This window comes from Oryx dammah, unplaced genomic scaffold (genome assembly GCF_014754425.2).
Source record: "Oryx dammah isolate SB20612 unplaced genomic scaffold, SCBI_Odam_1.1 HiC_scaffold_23, whole genome shotgun sequence".
In the NCBI taxonomy this organism is placed as follows: Eukaryota; Metazoa; Chordata; class Mammalia; order Artiodactyla; family Bovidae; genus Oryx; species Oryx dammah.
The window spans coordinates 26,459,493-26,482,105 of record NW_024070207.1 but is presented as its reverse complement, the minus strand read 5'-3'; the positions used below and the strand labels follow the sequence as shown (position 1 = coordinate 26,482,105).

At 38.6% G+C, this 22,613-nt stretch overlaps 1 protein-coding gene and 1 non-coding gene across 8 annotated transcripts in view; one reads left to right on the top strand and one right to left on the bottom strand.

The window, feature by feature from the left end:
* The window catches only part of SMARCA1 (SWI/SNF related, matrix associated, actin dependent regulator of chromatin, subfamily a, member 1), a 67,976-nt gene extending 46,080 nt beyond the window's left edge, over positions 1-21,896 (bottom strand). For 5 of the 7 annotated variants that reach the window (XM_040265193.1, XM_040265194.1, XM_040265196.1 and 2 more), the window contains exons 1-9: positions 21,552-21,893; positions 16,839-16,925; positions 14,909-15,075; positions 14,495-14,595; positions 14,287-14,387; positions 11,232-11,411; positions 5,396-5,551; positions 4,019-4,150; positions 2,611-2,679 (exon numbers count right to left, since the gene is read on the bottom strand). In XM_040265193.1, coding sequence (XP_040121127.1) covers positions 2,611-2,679; positions 4,019-4,150; positions 5,396-5,551; positions 11,232-11,411; positions 14,287-14,387; positions 14,495-14,595; positions 14,909-15,075; positions 16,839-16,925; positions 21,552-21,734 — 1,176 coding nt within the window. In that variant the 5' untranslated portion in view covers positions 21,735-21,893. Of the gene's footprint in view, positions 1-2,610; positions 2,680-4,018; positions 4,151-5,395; positions 5,552-11,231; positions 11,412-14,286; positions 14,388-14,494; positions 14,596-14,908; positions 15,076-16,838; positions 16,926-21,551 lie in introns of all 7 variants that reach the window. The other 2 variants (XM_040265192.1, XM_040265191.1) reach the window with 2 other exon arrangements.
* LOC120882711 lies at positions 17,039-17,109 on the top strand. Its single transcript, XR_005725570.1, has one exon. It is a non-coding gene; the product is annotated as a small nucleolar RNA SNORD112 (small nucleolar RNA).
* Positions 21,897-22,613: the final 717 nt, after the last annotated feature.

Below are 22,613 nucleotides of genomic sequence, written 5' to 3'. Positions count from 1 at the left end.
GAAGTGTAAAAGAAGACTTCTGGTTTCCTGTTTGGGCCTCTTAAATTTGTCTAAGTTGCATTTTTAAGAGTTTAAACTGTCTGTGGGACATTCAGGCAGAACACGCACATGGCAGTGGGATATGTAAGTCTTGAGCTTAGAAGAGAGATAAGGAGAGAGAAATTTGGGAGTTGTAAGTATAGAGGTATAGCTGAAACTATGGCAGTGATCCTCCAGGAAAGCACATATGAAAAAGGAAATCAAAGACAAAGCCCTGCAACACTAAACTTTCAGGGACAAAGAAAGAAAAGCCCATGATGGAGACAGAAAAGAGCCGCCAAAGAGATAAGACAAAATGTATCCCATCCCCAGACACTAAGCAGGAAAGCACTTCAAGCAGGCATGGTTAGAGGTACTAAGTAGTACAGAGAAGTCAGGGCACTGACCAAAAGGTATCACGAAAAATCACAAATACTTGTGAGGTTAAGTTTCAGTTGTATTTAATGGTCAGTGGATTCAGAAATGAATAGGACCCATCAGAGACAGAGTAGCCATTCCTCAGAGCTGACCAGGTTCCTGCTATGAGAGGCCCAGCTGTACTGCAACTTGTATGACAGGATTCTTCCAAGATTTGTCTTCTACGCCTCTGCATTCTTACAATAAGTTCCCTATTACATAAGCTCACTGGTTTCTGACTTGTTCTGTTTAACTCTAAATAAATATTTACATAACACATGATGACTGGTGGGGCTTCGAGTCAATAAATAAATTTAATGAGCAGTTACTCTGGACCAGGCACACGGGGCACAATGTGGTGGAAAACAGACAGGATCCCTGCCACATAAAGTTTACATTTTTCTGGGGGAGGGGGAGAGAAGGAGAGATGAGCAATACATGTTGTTGTTGTTTTTTTTTAATTTATAAACAAAGACTGAGATTCTCATTACAGCAGACCAAAAAAAAAAAAAGGCAAAACACATCTATACCATCTCACAAAACTCCACTGAGTCAATCAAAATTTAGTTGTACATTTTTAAAAAGAGTGAATACTGACTTCTCTGATAGTCCAGTTGTTAAGACTCAACACTTCCAATTTAGGGGGTGCAGTTTCTATGCCCGGTCAGCCAGGGAACTAAGATTCCCACATGCCACAGACGTCACGGCCAATAAAAAAGAAGAGTGAATAGATGATTTGGTGGTGGATGAAGAGGGGAGAAACTAAACTTTCAAATAGCTTAGCCATCAAGGGAATAAACCAGAATCACAGCTCGAGAGGGACAGAGTGTTGAGGGAGTACTGTTCTGTGGATGTAGGGAGGAGAGTCTAAGTGTGGGTTAGGGTTTAATGAGGGAGATACTTGAGCATGTTTACATGTTAAGGGAGAAGAGCCAACATGGAGAGAGAGGTAGAAAATTCAGCCAATAAAAAGGAAAAATTAAGGAGAAAAGTCCCTAAGGAAACAGGAAAAGATGAGATCCAGGGTTCATGTTGGAAGAATTAGCCACTGCTCATGAATTTGAGCAAATTCTGGGAGATGGTGGAGGACAGAGGAGTCTAGCATGCAGCAGTCCATGGGGTTGCAAAGAGTTAGACACGACTTAGTGACTGAACCACCACCACCAAGAGAAAGAAAACCTCTTCCACTCAAACAGAAGGTAATACAGATGCAGATATTCTTGGAAGATGGATATCCTTCAAGAGTTCCTGCCTAATGACTTTTATTTCCTCTTTGAGAAAGGAATGACGTTACTTGCTGAGAAAGGAGGACAGGGAACACATGCGTTAGAGGTCTCGGGGAGACTGGGGAAAGTCTGAAATAGCTCTTACAGGAAGTGAGAGAGAATGCTAAAGAAAGCTACGAAGAAGGATCACCAACATCATCAAATCCCAGAATGGGAAGGTATTAAGGGAAAGGTATTAAAGGAAATCAAATCATGTCAGCAAACATGAAAATGTAGTGGTTCCAACCTGTACAGTGAGTGTCATCTTCTTTATCAGTCAGTATTGAGCAGCCCGAGTACAGAGCAGGTCACTCTGCTAGTAAGTGGTAGAAGCTGAATTCAAACCCAGAGGATAGAGACACAGTTACATAATTGGTTTAGGGCTTTTAGGGCAGAAATGGCAGATCAAGAGAGCAAGAGAGTTTGAGATATTGGCCCCCCAAAAAGTGGTTCAAGTGATAAGAGAACCTGCTCCTTGCTGGATACAGAAAATGTAACAACACAAATGGGCTGATGGATGGGGGTAAAGTAGAGGTCCAGGCACTGGATGTCCTTGCGAGATAACAGGACAAGTACAAAAGGAGTAACATGAGTGAAAGGATACAAGAAGGGAAAACTGGTGTTCAAAGAATGCGATCTCAAGGATCCATGGAGTAGGGGAGAGTGAACAGCCTCTACGGGAGAGGTCAACACTGTCTATGCGACAGCGCCAAAGCAAAAGAGCTGTTCCATAGAGAGGCTGAGGATACAGTGGGAGCGCGCCTCCCAAAGAGGCTGTCAGAAAGGTTGAGAGAGAAAAACACTGAGACTGATCTCAGAGGCACATCCACATGTTCCAACAGATTCAGTATGTTTTCCAGCTCGGTTACACACATGTAATTACTAAATTTCCCTGTCTGCTATTACTTACTGCGTGAAGTCTTTCCACAAGTTTTTGATCACCAAGACAATTTTTAGTGTCAAACCAAGAATCAAAGTCCTGTGGAGGGGTGGAAATTCTGCAGTAAGTGCATAGTTTTTTTAAATAAATGTAACATTCTATAAATTCTTATACAACTCATATAGCAATAATTCATTTTAAAAGCACTGTCAAAAATACGTTAACGGTTATGGCCAATATTATTTACTTCTGAAAATATATACTGGAGCAGTTAACAAATTTGAACACCATTATACAGGTACTCCATCAGCAGTTTTTCTTTAAACAAAAAAAAGGCTTTTATTAGGCTTCCCCATACCATAGTGGAGAAGGCAATGGCGGCCCACTCCAGTACTCTTGCCTGGAAAATCCCATGGATGGAGAAGCCTGGTGGGCTGCAGTCCATGGGGTCCCTAGGAGTCAGACACGACTGAGCGACTTCACTTTCACTTTTCACTTTCATGCATTGGAGAAGGAAATGGCAACCCACTCCAGTGTTCTTGCCTGGAGAATCCCAGGGATGGGGGAGCCTAGTGGGCTGCCGTCTATGGGGTCGCACAGAGTCAGACACAACTGAAGCGACTTAGCAGTAGCAGCAGCAGCATACCACAGCAGAATTATAACCAGTTAAGAGGAGTAGGAATAAGAATATAAAATGGAAGACATGCTAATGAAAATGTTAATCAAACAATAAAAATGAACAAAAGCAAGGTAAGGTATACAAATAGGTAGCTGAACTTGATACTTTTTATTATCAATTAATATCAGTAATGAGGAAAATCAAGCTCCAAAGTCCTTAAATCATTCAATTCTGTTTGCTGCACTAGCATAACCTTGTGTCAATGATAAAAAGAGTATAAATCATATTTATAAAATATGTTGCTTTTCAAATCACATATTATAAGCTCTTTAGTACTCACCAAATGTTAATACCTGCAATAATTCAAGATTATTTCAATGACTCTACTTGCTAAACTAGTATGCAGAAACCCTTCCAATTTAATTAAAAGAAAATGTAGAAAGCATTATTCTGAACTCAGCCTACCTCATGTCATAAGTTGTGGTAGCAATGTGATACAGGCAAACTTTAATAGGATAATCTCAAAGCAAAGAAACTTATTTCTAAATATCCCCATTTGAAAAAATTTCTATTCAAGAGCTAAACCACAAAGAATCACAAATAAAAAAGAACTATCAATTTCCATCTATGGCAACCCACTCCAGTATTCTTGCCTAGAGAATCCCATGGACCAAGGAGCCTGGTGGGCTACGGTCACAAGGTCACAAAGAGTCGGACACAACTGAAGCGACTTAGCACGCAGGCATACATTTTGTGTTTTGAAAACAGATGTCTGTGAACATAAGAAAAGTATACTTCAAACGCACGACTTAAACTTACTTCTGCAGAATTAAAGACATCAGGCAATAAAAAGTTGAGTAGTGCCCAGAGTTCATGCAGGTTATTCTGCAAAGGTGTTCCAGTCAGGAGCAAGCGGTTAGTTGACTTGAAGTCACGAACAATCTCTGAGAGCTAGAAGAATTAAGTTATGTTAACATTGTTTTATTCATTAGAATGTTCAACATTCAGTTTTTCATTCAACGCAAAACATCTTTTGAATAAAAGTTGAAATAACTATTAATCCTAGTTCATGTGACATTGCCACAGTGAAGCACAGCTGAACAAAATATTATAGGGTTTCTACACTTACAAGAATGCAGATCACAGTCACATCTGAGACCCTTCCCCCACTTTAAAAATTTTATTTTCTTCTATTTTCAGTCCACAGAAACAGTCAGAGCTCTATGGAATCCAGGCTGGTCACTTTACAGCATAGAATCACCTTCTCCATGGCAATCATGTTCATCCACCACATCGCACCAACTTCTAACTTGGCCTGGTCACAATTTTTAAGCACCACACCTGAGCCCGTCTTCCCCGAATATCTTATGTTAACTTTCTAAATATAAAACCACAAAAATTAAAGCACAGAAAGTAGAAATCACAGTCGCTCAGTCGTGTCTGATTCTTTGTGACCCCATGGACTGTAGCCCACCAGGCTCCTCCATCCATGGAATTTTCTAGGCAAGAGTACTGGAGTGGGTTGCCACTTCCTTCTCCAAGAAATCACAGTAATCTTATCAATAAAAGGCTCATTTTATATTGCTCTTAAATTAACAATTATTCTCTAACATGTACCCTCTTATCGAGTATTAACTACAAAAAGTACCACCTGGTGATTTTGCTTCAGTTCTGTCTCTGGTTCTCCCAAAGCAGACCAATGACCCAAAGAGAGGTTCATCATCATAACTGATGCTTTTTCTACTGTTGATGGAGTGTAATGGCAAGAAATATTGGTATTTTTCAATGTTAACACCACACTCTAATTCACACAAGTCAAGTAATTCTAGAAAATGAGTTTTTTTTCTACTCCATATGAATACCATAAGGTAGCTCCTCAATAAAAAATAAACCAAAGCAAATGACATTTGTACACCAAATATTGCAAAAATATTAAAACACTGCAGCATAACAGAGTTATTTAGACTGCAACAGGTATAGTAAATGAATTTTCTTTACATTAAAAACTGGGTTCAATTTTCATTTATCTTGTAATCAATTATTTAAACTCCAAAATCATTTTTTAAACCGATTTTCATTCACATTTTGTGAATAAAATCACAATCTATCACTTTTTAAATTCTGAATACAGAGAAGTAAACCAATAGATGTGGTAGTTAAAAGAAACTTTAATACAGATATTCAGAACTAGCTTACCTTAGATTTTTCATTCTTTATTCTGTGAGCCTCATCAATGACAAGGTATCGCCAGTGAAACTTTTTGAATACAGATTTTTCTTTAATTACCATCTCATAAGAAGTAACACAAACATCCCACTCTCCTGGCATCATTTCATCACGAATAAAAGCAGCCTGATGCAAAACAAAGTTCCTTATATTAGAATATGCTGACAAGATGTCACAGAATTAAAGCATCAAGAGACTATTCTAGAATCATTTGGTCTCATTCATTTTAGAGATAGGAATGCTAAAGCCCAGAGGTACTTTATGGTCAATTATCTGGATGACATGCTAATACTTCCATTAACGAAAGAGAAGCAAAGGTTTCCATTAAAAAAGTACAGTATATTCAATGAACTGGAGAAGTTCATATCACCAAAAGATGACAATTATTCTTCATACCACAAGGGAACAAAAGGACATGGGCAAAGGAACTACTTTCTGAATACCATACTCTTACCAAGATCCAAGCACTAACCAACATGATATCATTTTGATAAATGCTGCTGCTGCTGCTGCTGCTGCTAAGTCACTTCAGCCGTGTTCGACTCTGTGCGACCCCATAGACGGCAGCCCACCAGGCTCCCCCGTCCCTGGGATTCTCCAGGCAAGAACACTGGAGTGGGTTGCCATTTCCTTCTCCAGTGCATGAAAGTGAAAAGTGAAAGGGAAGTCGCTCAGTCGTGTCCGACTCTAGCGACCCCATGGACTGCAGCCTACCAGGCTCCTCCATCCATGGGATTTTCCAGGCAAAAGTACTGGAGTGGGGTGCCACCACCTTCTCCGTTTGATAAATGAAAAAAGCTCAATATACATGAGTGATTCCAACCTTCTGAGATCTCTCCTATGTTTCTTTCACTTTCTAGCAGGGATGAGTCATAAACTCTGTTAAAGGGTCATGAAAGCCCATTAGTGTTTTTGTGAAAGTCCTGATGTTATGAGGCTACAAATGTGATTTTATAAAGGAGGCTTGCTGTATCTACTACAAGAATCTATTTAAAAAAAAGTGAGACTGCTTAAAACTATTTTTAAATCTTCATGTGGTCAATGTGCAATGTGACTGAAAGCACTTCTAATGTGTATTAACTGAATTCCAGATCATCTTTATTATGGGTTAAAACAAAACCAAAAAGGTTAACAAGGAGCAGCAAAATCTACACTGAGAAGGGGCTGATTAGTACTGTAAATCTGAAATGACAGTGCTCAAACCTAACTGACTGTTCATCTCAAAGTCGTTATTTCATTAATTCAGTCGTGCACCAAACACACCAGGGACACTCTTAACAAATATTCAACGAGTGCCCACTATGTATAAAAGGACTGCCTGGACTGAAGGAGAGGACAGGACAAAAGTCTTCTGTAGATCTCAGCCTCACCCTGGGAAGTGGTCATAGTCAAAAAGTTAATTAAGACATTAGGGAGTTAGACGCAAAATAAAAAGAACCAGAGCACCAGACCCCATCTGGTCCTGCAAATACTTTATCCTTATTAGAGTTTGTGAAATACTCAGTTTAATGGTTCCTCCTACAGTTTCACAGAACATACACATATTTTAATTTAAATTAGCTCTGCTTTGAAACTTGTGTAACTATTTGATAGCTTCAGAGTTAAATATCAACAGAACATTCAATATCACATAATCCAAAAGTTCTCATAGGTGACAAAAGTTAAGGCCCTTTGAGATTCATTCAACATCACAGTCAGTAGCAAAACTTGAACTAAAACCAGATCTGTTTCCATGTCCATGACTTTTAATGCCTCTAGAGTAGAACAGGAAAGCATCAAAAACTATGTTTGGAGGACTCCCCTGGAGGTCCAGTGGCTAAGACTCTAAGCTCCCACTACAGAGGGTCCAGGTTCAATCCCTGGTCAAGAAACTAGATTCCACATGCCTGCTACTAAAGATCCCACATGCCTGCACCTAAGATCCTGCTTGCCACAGCTAAGACCCAGTGCAACCAAATAAATAAAACGTTTTTAAAGAAAAGAATCACGTTTAGGAATCATACCACTTCAGAACTACATTAGCTTCAAATAGGATCATGGTTTTCTCAAATAATTTCCTACCTCAATTAAATACTTACTGTAGGCTACATCAAATATTTTGTTACCAAATTGACCTCATAAAATGTTTACAGGAGGCCAGGAAAGTAAAAAGATCCAATATATCTATCCCATGCAATACAAACATTCCAATCTGTCTATAAGCAATGTTCCAGATTTTCTCTATACATAACGACATCAAACTTTAAGTGTCGCATATGACACATTAATTATTTCTGTAATTAACAATTACTGGTTCTCAAACTCTTTAACCATGGCCCACAGTAAAATTGTGTTTTAGGTTGTAATTCAGTATACATATGTATTTGAGGACATGTTTTTAGACAGAAACAATACATATTACATATTCTCACTCCTATTTTCTATTCTATCCTATCTCAGTGTTTCAAAAAATTGTCACCACCCACAAAGCTGAATCCCAACACATTAACGAGTGGTAATTTGCAAAACACCAACTTTGAAGGTTAGTTTTCATGATTAAGAAGTTTTTGAAGTCTCTAGAAGAATTTCAACTTCCCATGGGTTAGAAGTAGGGCGTGCTAAGTCTCTTCAGTCATGTCCGACTCTATGCAACGCTATGGGCTGTAGCCTGCTAGGCTCCTCTGTCTGTGGGATTCTCCAGGCAAGAATACTGGAGTAGATTCCCATGCCCTACTCCAGGGGGTCTTCCCAACCCAGGGATCAAATTCGTGTCTCTTAATCTCCTGCACCATCCTGCATTCTTTACCACTAGCGCCACCTGGGTCCAGGAGTGGTAAAGAGATAGGGCACACTCTCCGACATAAATCACAGCAGGATCCTCTATGACCCAGCTCCCAGAGTATTGGAAATAAAAGCAAAAATAAACAAATAGGACCTAATTAAAATTAAAAGCTTTTGCACAACAAAGGAAACTATAAGCAAGGTGAAAAGACAGGCTTCAGAATGGGAGAAAATAATAGCAAATGAAGCAACTGACAAAGAATTAATCTCAAAAATACACAAGCAACTCCTACAGCTCAATTCCAGAAAAATAAATGACCCAATCAAAACATGGGCCAAAGAACTAAACAGACATTTCTCCGAAGAAGACATACAGATGGCTAACAAACACATGAAAAGATGCTCAACATCACTCATTATCAGAGAAATGCAAATCAAAACCACAATGAGGTACCATTTCATGCCAGTCATAATGGCTGCGATCCAAAAGTCTACAAGCAATAAATGCTGGAGAGGGTGTGGAGAAAAGGGAACCCTCTTACACTGTTGGTAGGAATGCAAACTAGTACAGCCACTATGGGGAACGGTGTGGAGATTCCTTAAAAAACTGGAAATAGAATCGCCATAGGACCCATCAATCCCACTGCTGGGCATACACAGAGGAAACCAGAATTGAAAGAGACACGTGTGCCCCAATGTTCATCAAAGCACTGTTTCTAATAGCCAGGACATGGAAGCAACCTAGATGTCCATCAGCAGACGAATGGATAAGAAAGCTGTGGTACATATACACAATGGAATATTACTCAGCTATTAAAAAGAATACATTTGAATCAGTTCTAATGAGGTGGATGGAACTGGAGCCTATTATACAGAGTGAAGTAAGCCAGAAAGAAAAACACCAATACAGTATACTAACACATATATATGGAATTTAGAAAGATGGTAATGATAATCCTGTATGCGAGAAAGCAAAAGAGACACAGATGTATAGAACAGTCTTTTGGACTCTGTGAGAGAGGGCGAGGGTGGGATGATTTGGGAAAATGGCATTGAAACATGTATATTGTCATATATGAAATGAATCACCAGTCCAGGTTCGATGCATGAGAGAGGGTGCTTGGGGCTGGTACACTGCGATGACCCAGAAGGATGGGATGGGGAGGGAGGTGGGAGGGGGGTTCAGGATGGGGAACAACACATGTACACCCGTGACGGATTCGTGTCAATATATGGCAAAACCACTACAATATTGTAAAGTAATTAGCTTCCAATTAAAATAAATAAATTCATGTTAAAAAAAGAAAAAAGAAAGAGATAGGGCAGTAACCAATTAAATCCACTCTTTCTTGAAAACTCCCAGAGACACTACATGGAGCCCATGGATTTCATATAATAAAATCAAAAACCACCGGCATACATGTTGGTGATGGACAGGAAAGCCTGGTGTGCTGCAGTCCATGGGGTCACAAATAGTCAGATACAACTGAGCAACTGAACTGATTGAAGACATAATGAAAACACAGCCCAGATATTTCTCAATATCTATGATCTTCAAGAAAATTACAGCAAAACAAATCAGTAATTTGGAAATACAAAATTTTTATAAGGAATGGTATTACATTTAAATAATAGCAGCAATCAGAAAGAGTTCTAAGTGACTAATTTGCTACTGGGAAATATGAGGCATAGGGAAGAATCAAGCCTGTAATTCTAAATTTATGAGCTCAGTATTTCAATATTTAAATTATTTATAAGTTAAATTTAAATAAATTTAAGTAATTTTTCTTCAAGCAAAATGATAAGAATAAAATTACATAATTCATTATGTTACCACTCTTTTGAGAATATCTTTTGATAACCTATCTAAATATGTAAAATAGAATAAATCTTTACTCCAAACTATGTTCTCTGGAGGCAAATAAAGACCAAGTTTAATAATATGCTTTCTAAGCTGATTATTCATTTTGGTATTTTTGCATAATTCATTATTTTTAGATTAATTCAACAGTCCTAAAATAACTGTAGCCTACTAGATTGACAAATAGTTAAACAAGAACCCTTAATTTCTAATATTATCTAAGAATGTATGCAGACACCTATTCTTCTATTCAAAGATCAAAATTGAAAGCTGTGTCTATGCATAAACACAAAACACAAGGTTCTCTGTACAAGGAAAAAGGTTCCATTCATGTGTGTCTGCATGTGCATGTGTGCATGTAAACAAGTCAAAGTCAAAAGTAAAAAAATTAAACAAACTGAAATGCAAATTTATACACTTTTGGCATCAAAATAGCACAAATGATAGAATCACTAAGATAAATGGTCAATAAAATAAGATTTTTTAAAACAAAAAGTCACTCAGTGCAACTCAAAAGTGCTTAATGAGCTAGTTAAAAGTAAATGCAAATAAGCATAATAACGGATTTTCTGTTATGAATAGGTAATACATCTACCTCAGAAGAGTGTTGTGAGAATTAGCTCAATTAATATATTAAAAGCACTTACCTGGTACAGATGAGCTTATCTGAAGGCAGAAATTGAGACACAAATGTAGAGAACAAACATATGGATACCAAGGAGGGAAGTGGGGGTGGGATGAGTTGGGATATTGGGATTGACATATATACATCTCTATGTACAAAATAGATAACTGATGAGAACCTACTATATAGCACAGGGAACTCTACTCAATGCTGTGTGGTGACCTAAATGGGAAGGAAATTTTAAACAAAGAGAGGGGATATATGTATACATATAACCGATTCACTCTGCTGTACAGCAGAAACACAACACTGTGAAGCAACTATATTCCAATTTTTAAAAAATGTATAAGTACATTGACAGAGATAAACACAAAAGTCAATAACAAGAAATAAATGTGGTATTTTAAAAAAGCACTTACAAAAGAATCTAACACAGAGTAAGCACAACTTAAGTGTTATTCAGTAGTAGTAGTCAACTCAAATGTCCTTTATAGCAACAAAATTTAACCCCAGAAATGTTGTTATTCTTGATTGCCTTTTAAAACCTGTTTCTCACTTACTCTCGCATCCTTGTCTCCAACGAAACAAATAACACGAAGAGATGGGACCCATCGCTTAAACTCGTTCATCCAGTTGTGTAAAGTCGACTTTGGAACTAAAACCATGTGAGGTCCAGGAATGTTTCGGTAATGTTTCAGGTAACCAAGCAAAGCAATCGTTTGTAAAGTCTTACCAAGACCCTGCATTATCATCACAGAGAAAAAAATCCATAATCATTTTTTATTTAATGAAACATTTGTTAGTAGCAACATTACAAAAGATATCTGCCAAGTATCTCACATTGGGAAAAGTTAAAAGAATTTTTTTTAAGTGAATAACTATTCCAATTCAATACTTAGGCTGAACACAAAAAGAAGCCAAGAACTTGCAGCTAGAAAGTTGCTCAACAAAGCATTTTTCTATTTAGGAGACTTTTACTCCTAAAGGAGTGAGCAACCCCTATCATTTTTTCTACTAGTTTGCAAAATTAGGAACTATGTGTATTTCACAAAGACACATTTCCTTTATCAGCCTTCCTGGTGTTAGTGATGGTGGTTTAGTCACAAAATGTTGGACACGCGTAGCCCTCCAGGCTCCTCTGTCCATGGGATTTCCCAGGCAAGAATACTGAGATGGGTTGCCATTTCCTTCTCCAGGGGATCTTCCCAACCCAAGGATCAAACCCGCATCTCCTAGGTCTCCTGCACTGCAGGCTAATTCTTTACAGACTAAGCCACCAGGGAAGCCCAGTCAGCCTGCTTAGATACCACTCTTTCTTTCCCATTGCCCTCAACATTATTACAGCCCAGGTTTGAAATATTCAGACTCTGCATCTCAAGAGGTCTATAGCTCTATACTCACATCTCATACCCTTGAAGACCTAAGGAATCATAAGGGAACAAAACATAAAAGAACTTTGCAGCCAGAAAGGAATCTAGTCCAGGTGACTTTAAAAAATAATAATAATATACTGAACACCCATGAACCCACTACCTAACCTATGGGAAAAGGAACTATGTCCTGTGTCACATGACCTTTTAAAACACTTTCTGACTTTGTCTCTAGTCAAGGTATATATTTATTTTATAAACCTAAGCTAAAAGCTATTTTTATAGGCTTTATCCTGCCTGACATTTCACTTATGAGATGGGTTTTATGGATGCTATGCATTAAAATCTTAAATAGAAAAAAAAAACTTAAAATGTTTATACTCCTTAACCAAGTAATTGCACTTCTAGAAATACTATGGAAATAATCTGAGGGGTGCAGAAAACTGAATTACAAGGGTTCTCATAATAGTATTATTAGACATCAAATAGATACATCTATATCAACCAATATATACTATATACATATATAGTATATATACTACATATATATTATACATCAACCAATCCATACGAAATGAATAAAATTATGTTACCTCCCTAGAATTAATTATTATGCAGTAATTAACAATTATTTTTACCAAAATGTTTTAATTATGTGGAAAATATGTATGAATGTGAAGAAATCAGAATATCAAATCAAACATACAATATGACCTCAAATATGAAAAATAAATAAAACCAGAGGAAAAAGACTAAAAAGAAATATGCAAACTGTTACGTATTGTTGTTTCTAGGTAATAAAAAAAAAACTTAATTTTTTTCCTGATTTTTTCCCAAATTTTCTAGCATCATTAAACTTTCTCCTTTTTAATAATTAAAACATAAGTGGTATCAGCATAAATTCAACATGAAATATCTTTAGTTAATTCCTGTTTAGACAGGCTGCAGCCAAGAGGAGCTTGGGGCAAATAATCCTAGTCTTTCCATTGTCCTGGAGAAGGAAACGGTACCCCTCTCAGGTATACTTGCTTGGGAAATCCCATGGACAGAGGAGCCTGGGGGGCTACAATCCATGGGGTTGCAAACAATTAGCTAAACTCCTTCCTGCCTGAGCTGACTGCAGTTTTCAAGGACCTGCCATACACCTACCAGTTGCTTAGCCAGGGATGAGTACTTTTGGAACCAACTACTACACTACAAGCTATGGAGCATAATTAGTCATGTGGCCCATATGGACAAGTGATTGCAAACATGGCTCCGGAGTCATTTTTGGAGTATCACTGCCCTTTCTTAACCCCTACCATATACATTTGGTCTTAAAATGTCAAACCAAGTCTTCATTTACTCCTCTGACCTGCTGAATTAGCATCTTAAATGGCCTTACTTTTTCTCTTTGGTCTTTTTTTTTTTTTTTTTACACAGTGTGCCATCAGAATCCACAGGTTTCACATCCAGGTATTCAACCAACCGCAGATCAAACTTCGCAGAGGGCCCAACTGTGCTATGCCATTCTACATGAGGACTTGAGCTTCCACAGATTTTGGTATCCACGGGGAGTCTCTGAACCAATCTCCCCCGTATATGGAGGGACAACTATACCTCCCATCAATCCTCAGCTCATTTCCTGACCCAGCTGGCACTCTACTATCAAGACTCAATACTGCTCTTCACTTTCTTGTTCTTTATTCCATCTATTCATACTTTGTTTGATCACACACAGAAGCATTTACATTCACTCATGCATGCATTCATTCATTTAGCATTTGGCTTTTAGCCCCACCTCAGTCCCAAAAGGATTTCAGGTAGCCTACAATGAAAACATGGAACATAAATTAATGGTCAAAGAGAAATAAAGAGGGCCAAGGAAAGTAAAAGGTAAAGAATAGGAAAAGGCACAAAGGACACAATGGGCAGACCATTTAAAGTTACACAGATGTTCCATTTCGGCATTCACTATAGCTCTGAACTCCTTGGAAGCCAAAGTGCAAATATCAACAAAAGTACAAGGAGGTTTTTTTTTTTTAATACCATTTGAGGAAATTTCAATAACAAATTTAGGGGCCTGTAAAAGCATATGTTCCAGAGGTTAAACAATTCTAGACTTTACAAATACCTTGTATGTTACAGCTAAATAAAACATCTAGCCTCCAAACTCCGGGGCGGGTGGGAATTTCAGCTCAGGTATTTCAAATTTACATAAAATTATTGATAAGTGAGAATGTGTTTTAAGCTACCAACTCCTTACCATTTCATCAGCCAAAATACCGTTGACTCCATTTTCATACAAAGAGATCAACCAGTTCAGTCCTCGAATCTGATAATCTCTCAGTGGTCCTCCTTTCACATCTAAAAAAAAAAAAATCAAGGCTCACATACTTTCATTAGTACAACCAAGTAAAGTTTTTCTAAAACTAAACTGAAAACAAAAATCACCAACATGGTGAGGTACTTACAAGAAGGTGACACTTCAAATCTAACACATACATTAGATGTTTTCCGACTCTCTGAGAGGAGCTCTTCATCTTCTTCTTGTTCTGTGCGCCTGTGACGGTAGCTGAAACAGAAAAAGAAATATCTTTATATTCAATTCAAGTGCTAATATTCAATTCAAGTGCTAAGGTGTCAATTAAGTCAGTATATTATGTTAATATCTTTTATGAAAAAAAGTTATCTAGAGTCTTGCATAAAAGTTGATAAATTTTTTATTGGTTGACTTCTATTGAGAAAAAAAATATTGTCTCTAAAACATATTTATACAGGCGATAACCTTATTTTTTAGATATAAAATCACACTAAATACATGAAGGAAGGCAAGTATGAAGGGCAGGAGGAAAGGAGGGAAGAAAGTTAGAGAGATGCCAACATACTCTCCAACAGAAATTAAGCTCTGCTTGTCATCTTTCTTTATTCGAGGGCGTCCCAATTTCATGTTCAGAGGAGATGTTGGAGATTTCTGTGCTGAAGGCTGAATGAAATGTGCAAAAAGCTCTGTCTGCTTCAGTAAAAATTCAAATCTCTTTGCTCGATCTGCTTTCTAATTTACAAGACAAAAGAAAAAGTAATGATTTTCTTTTCTGTTCTTTCAAAATTTAACAAATACACACATTGCACTTAATTTGTACTACACTCTAAGTACTTTAAACATACTAACTCATTTAATTCTTTTAATAAATCTATGAGGTAGGTACTAGTATTATCCCCATTTTACTGATGATAAAAATAAAACTGAGGCACACAGAGGATAAGTAACTTGCCCAAGCTCCCACAGCTAATAAGGAGAATTTGGAAATGGTATTTTCAGATTGTTTGAATAGAAGCCAAGTGATCTGACAGGCTTAATAAATGCCTCAATAATAATTATTCTGCTTAAAGTATTGGGGTCAAAAAGCAAATTCTGAATGGTTTGGAAAGCCAAGAATTTTCATCTAGAAATAATTTAAAACTCAGAATACAGTGTCATCTTCTCTCAAAATATTTTCAATGCTTTGGTACAATACATTTCTCTGTTCAAGTACAGTGATTTGCAGAATTGTGGTTTATGTTAAGAGTATATAAAGTTTCTCCTGAAAGTGAGGATTTAGAGAAAAAATACACACAAACACACACATATAAGTGAAACAGTTAATACACATTAGCAATTCAGAAGTATATGTTATAAAATCTAAATAAATTTTAAAAGGTCATATAGCTTATAAAAATAAATGCAATAAAATTTTTTCACTAAAAACATCTTAAAAGATCAAAAGACTATCATTCTAGATAAAGAAAAAAACAAAGGTGATTTTTTAATTCCCAGGCACTTTCTAACCACAGGGTAGACAATATTTGATTACCAATGAAGGATACATAATTAATAACATAAGAATCTTCCAAGAATTCATTACCATAAATACAAGAATTAGACAAATACATTCAGACCAGTAGCTGGAAGGAGGCCAAAATCTTTCCATTTTATGTTATCCTCACTGGAATGTTGTTTCTAGAGTTGTTAAAACATTAACTTGTCCATGTTAGATGTGGCCTTAAGCGTTAAGGCACTGAGTTCTGTAAAATCACTACAAATGACCAAAAAATGTACTTCATCTCTACTTCTTTCAAAAACAACCCCTTGACAAAAAAAAAAAATATTCAGTTCCAACTACCCATTTATTTCTCTTTTCAGTTAACCAAGTTCACTGGTTTTGAAAGATCCCAAGGCATGAAAGTCCAGTTAAAATTAAAGCTAAAATATGGGTTTTGGTGAGTAAAACTTAAATAATGAAATGTACAGCAAAGCGCTAGGTAGGTGTATCTAAGGTTATATTGCTTAAATGTGTAATATTTTCATACACTGGGCAAATAGCCTTCCCTCAAAAACATATATTACATGTTTCATAATATGAAGCATTCATTCACATATCCAGAGCAAAGAGAGAGAGGAAAAGAAATATCAGGCTGGTTTTGTGACCTGTTTTCTCTCAGCCATACTGATATTGCCACTTATATTTTCACTTTATGGATAAAATATTTCTAGCATAAAACATCCTATTATGGGGTAAAGAGGGCTAAACAAAAATGAAGAGATGTGGCTTCTGGTCTCAACTATTCCATATCATTTCTCCGATACTCTATTTCCTCATCTGAAAATTAGGAGACTCATTTATCCAACAAAACTCAGATTATATATTAAATTACTTTTCAATTCTAAAGCCTATGATTCTGTATTTATCATATACACACATGTATTTTTTAATTTTTCACATCTCCTCTATAAAAATCAACTACTGTATTCACTCTTCTACCCAAGAACATATTTACCATTTTCTCTTCATATTCTGGATCCATTTCCTTTTCAGATTTAGAAGCTTTAACAGCAAGTTTGAGTTGAAATGGAGAAACGTTTTTCTAGAATTTCAAAGAAAATAAATCATCAAATTGCAGAGCAAGGTCAGCATTCTCATTTGAAGAAAATAAAAAGTAATTAAATACTAAATAAATAAATCCACATGGGCCATGCATGGACCAATGATGAGAGCATGTCATGAACAGGGCTTATGATTAATCCAGTTCTGTGCACCTGAGGTCCAATTAAAAAAAAATCCAAAGAATTGTAAAGCCAGAGAAATAATACTAATTAAAAACCAAAAGGTGGGAAATGAGCCTTTTCACCTATTGTGTAAAGTGAAAGAAGTGCATAACCACTCAAGAGGAGATTCAAAATCTAGGATATTTTCAACCACAAACCAAAGAATTCAAGGAAAGTAAATATTAATTCTCAGAGGTACTTCTTTATGTAATGGAAACAAGCCAAACTTTCATGAGAAAAGACTGTGGTAACCCTAATTTTTAAATATTGTTTTTATATTTTAATTAGAACATTAAAACTTTTATGTACTGCAGTGTGATCATTCATATTTGAAACAATGAAACAGTAGTTTCAAACTTCTGTTTTATGTTAATTTTCTCCAACTGGACAGAAAACCTTTTAAAAGTATATACATGAATATCTTGTAGAAGCAGTTTCTCATGGCTATTAACCTTTGATATTTAAAACACTGTAATTTAGTGAATAGCAACATAAATCAGCTACTTTAAAATACTGAAATTATCTAGAGGGTTATGTCATGTCACTCTATCCTTTTTAAAGACAAGCTTGTACTTATAAACAGGTATGTAGAATATACCTCCATCCTTGTAAGAAATCAAGAAATAAAATAATACAAATATAAATCTACCCATTAGTACCAAAGTGGAGGCCATTCAAGTTTTAACAGACTGCAAAGTCAAAATACAAATCTGTGAAAACTAAAGAAATTTTGTCCATTTGAGCATTACTTTTTTTTTTTTTTTTCAGGAACAGCATGTTCCTGAAAGCTTGGGTCATAAATCAATAGAAGAATGTGATCTTAAACAAGAAAAATCTGGCTCTGATAGTTAATAAATGTTTTCCAACATTTATTAAAATTTCTATTTTGAGGAAATCCAAACTAAGATTATGGAATTTGACCCTGATCAGGGTTCTCCTTTGGAGCACTGATTAGATACTGTCCAGTTATTCTTAGCCCAAATAACAGCCGTCTTGATTTACAGCATCTCATATGTATATATGTGGGATGTTTTGAATGTAATTCTGGATGGATGAGAATAGAAACTACTAAAATGCCCTCAATACCACACTTCAAACTGTCACATATGCTAGAAACTCTCTTTTATTTTCAAAGCAGAAAGTAAAAAAAAATGGATAAGAAAATCCTTTATCATTCCTTGAAAAGCTAAATGAAATCTACAAGTTTCAAAAATTACCTCTCCTCAAATACACAAGTATATATCTAATAATGCGGGATGCAAATTTCACTTACAGAAAACTAAAGCTTTAATATTAGAAAAACATTTGTTACTTTTTTCCTTACCTTGTAGTAGAATATCATAAAAGTTTTAATTATATGATAATTAAAATTCCTAATTGTGAGCACTGCCATTTAAAGCAGTAGGCAATTACTTAATTGGCACTATCTTTCACAACAAATTTTAAAATACCTACCTTCAAAACCTTCCCATTTTTGTATGTGTATGTTTTTGCAAATATACCTCTCATCCCAGAAAATATAAAAGGTGACTAAGATATTCTAATGAATTCCTTATGAGTTTTCTCATCTGGTAGTCTAGATGCTATAAGAATGCCGCACAAAGTCACCAAGATGTCCTGTTTAAAGACCATGACCTTTTTATTGACATTTTCATTACCAAAAATACCAACTCCAATTGTCATGGTATTGGGTTATCCAACTGTCACTTAGAAAAAAGAAGTTCAAGAACCAGAAGGTAAAAAAAAAAAAGAAGAAGAAGAAGAACCAGAAGGTAAGCAAAAATACCCTTCTTAGCTAAATGTCAAAAGACAACCCACTCTCATATACTTTATGCATCATGAAAATCCTCTCATTCAGAGCCTATTTTCTTTTATTTAATATATACACAATTCCAGCATGATTGATAATCTGGCTTCCCATTCTACAGAGAGTAAAAGCAGCCGCAAATGACTTGGGAACCACCATTTGAAAAAGACACCCTGGCAACAGCAAGAGGAATGGCCAAAGCCCAGGACTGAAACTTCAGTTCCACTGCAGGAATAGCCCTTCTGCTGGATGTTCAGGTGATTTCCCTCTCCCTTTTGGATCCCTTGTAATTTTGTATGTTACATTTGTTTTATTTGCAATGTTTTGTTACATCTATGTCCTTTATCATAACAGAGGATGAGATAGTTGGATGGCATCACCAACTCAATGGACATGAGTTTGAGCAAACTCCGGGAGATGGTGAAAGACAGGGAAGTCTGGCATGCTGCTGTCCATGGGGTCGCAAAGAGTTGGACACCACTGAGCGACTAGACAACAGTCTGACAACTGAGGGAGGAGATTGAAAAATTATGAAAAAAAATCAACACAATATTGAAGTGTCTGGGAGATGGTTCTTTAATTGAGGGGAAACGACCTCCTAGGTCTTAAATGCCTTTGTATCACTGTCAGAATACAATAACTGACACACATAAGAAAAAGGCATTTGATCTGCACTTTTAGGACACCAGTTAAGGTGTCAAGGCAGCGAGTAAATATTTAGAATGGGGGGAGGTACCAGATTACGTTATTTGAAGGAATGGTACAAATGAAAGCACTTAACCAGATGTTTTAGCTTTTCAGATTTTCAAAGAAAAATTAAAAAGAAAAAAGAAGCAGTAACTAAAGTAGTAAACTTCAGATATCCAGGAAGTAAGTTCCAGGCAGCATCTCATTTCCTTCCCTGTGCTGAATGGAGAGATGAGGTACTATTAGGGCAATTTCTGATGAGGCCACAGAGTTATAGCAATATCTATGCCTCAACTCAGTGATTATACAGGTTTTCTATTGATTCCCAATCTCTTCACAATTCAAAAAATTTAATACACCCTGGAAGTTCGACAACCTTGATTGCCATACAAAAGACGGGTGAGCACTTACATTTGTCCAGTCTAGGGAATAAAAGACACCTAGACACACTGCTGAATTTCCCAACATTGATTTATATTGATGCTTGGTATTTGGCCCAGCTTTAATCACTGATATTGTCTTACCGATCCAAGTACCACACAGATCTTAAAATGAGTGTTTTCTATGGTTTTCACTTAGCACTACAACTGTCTTTCTGTTTAGTCAACCTTGTAATAGCAAAATATGTCACTTAAGCAACTGCTGAATTTAAAATTACTCTAATTCAGGGCGAAAGGTGTCAATTTCCCTCAAAAGCTTTTCATTTGGTCGTATAGTATCATATAATGATTCAGACAAAGCCACTGGAGATCGCTAAAGCATAATTATAATTACCTTTTTTTAAAAATTGCGATATGTCTACTCGTAAATGGAAAAAAATCCAGCCATAAACAATTTTATTATACATGAAAAATCCTTATGCCCCATCCTGTTCTTTATCTTAATTTTTCAGCGAGTTTCCTAGTTTTTATTTGTACGTCTCGGTCCATACCACATATGCCTTATGGAGATAATACATATTTTTCTGGATCTGGCTTCAATAGGTGTCAGAGCGGTCCCCTTATGTACAGTAGCAGCAGTTCATCCTGGCGACGCTGGGTTTAAAAAAAATTTTTTTTTTTTTTAAAAACCTGCGTGTGTCCAGGAGCCAGCAGCGCCCACTAGGAAAGAGAGGCGGAAGCCTGGAAGGCTTGGGGCCGGATTGGGGGACCATTTGGGTGGCCCTGGAGTGAAACACTATACCGTCGGGGGCGGGGCAGGAGAGGGTGAGGGTGCACACGTTGGAAATTTTCCTAAGTCAGCGTCCACGGTGCCTCAGTTTGGGGTTTGGATTGGAAGGGGGCGGGGGTACAACGCCGAGAGCTCATTTTCTCGGGGTGACACCCCCGCCTCACTCAGCAGGCGGGGACCAAACGAACAAGAGATGATTTTTTTTCTTTTTTTCCCCTGCCACCCAAGGGGCCGACACTGCCAATCAAAGATGTAAAAGTCTCTCCTCTCGTCCTCCGCCTCCCTACCACCGGCACCTGGAAATTCAAATTTTTTAAAAATAAGCCTCCAGCAAACCCCCTTTTGCGCGAGTGTGGGATTGAAGGGCCCAGATTTCCCAGGCAGAGGCCGACGGGAAGGGGGGGAGAGAGAGCGAGAGGAGAGGGAGAGGCGGAGGCTTTTTCCTGCACGGCCCCATCCCCCACCCCGTTACCCCAGTTCCGGGAACGCGAAGGGGGCCGGGGGCTGTCGGGGGGCTCCCCAGCCCCCCAGCCCCGGGATAACGGGAACCAGTCACCCCGCGCCGCACCCGCGCCCCGCCCCCGCCCTCCCGGCGGCGAGAAGGGAAGGGGGAGGGGAGCGAAGCCGAGACTGTTCCGCCGCCCCCACCCCGCGCGCCCGCCGCCCCCAGCCCCGCCGAGCTCTGCGGGTACCTGTCGGCGCCCAAAGGTCAAGGTTTGGGCCCCTCGGAGGGGCCCGGGGCAGGATTTGTCCACCGCATACACACCCCCTTCCTATTTACCTCCTTCTTCTTCTCGCCCTTCTCCGTGGCCACGGTGGCTTCGGTGGCCGCGGTGGCCGCGGCGGCCGCTCCCTCCTCCTTAGAGGTGGACGGCCCCGGCTGATCGTCCTCTACGAGCACGATCGCGGCGGTAGCATCAGAGGCTGCCACGGTGCCTGCCACTGCGGCGGTGTCCGGCTCCATGGCGTTGGAGCGGGAACGAGGAGGGGGAACGAGCAAGGGGACGAGGGCTCCGGGGCGGCGGCAGTGTCTGCACTGGAACGAGCTGGATGTAGCAGGGGTGGGGAATCACTCGCTTCCAACCCCTTCGCTCGGGCCCCCCTTCTTTAAATAACCCTCAACCCTGCCCCACTTCCGTCCACCCACCCTACGTCATGGCCGCCCCCGCGGCGCCCGCCCCCCCGCCCCCCCCCCCCCCCCCCAACGATCGCGAGACTCCCCCTCCCCACTCGGAGCCCGGGCGGCCCCGCACAACCAACTGTTGCCTGAGCGTGGGGCGCGGACAGGGGTGGAGGCGGGAACCCACAGCCCGCGGCCCCCTGAAAATCTCGTTCCCCACACGCCCCCAACAGTCAGCCCGAGCTCCCCTCGCAGATGTGTGCAGAAGGAATCCTCTTCCCCTTAAATCTGCTCTTTGTACCTCGGGGCGCTCTCCCCTTCTTGCACAAAGAACTTTTCCTCTGCTTATAACTGTACTGTAAAAGGTCTGTCTCACCACTTGCAAGCCCAGAACCCCTCAGGGGACTGCCCTTTCCGAGGTCCCCAAAGAGGGACTGGTGGTGCCTTTCCCACCTTCGTAAATTCTGCAAAAGAAGCATTCCTTGAATCTCTTGATTGCAGCTGCAGACGTTCACTTTCAAGGCAAAGCGTGACTCGGTCTGTTTTCAACTCTGCTATCTCTCAGATGGCCAGTGTACAGAAGCCCTTCTTTTGCGTTCACCCCTGAATTTTAAAAGTCCTGGGGGGCAAGGTCAAGGTCCACACAGAACCTGGGGCAATTCATGTTAGGTGCCTAATATTAATAATTAGATTGAGTTATTGTGGTTTTTTTGTTCTATTCAT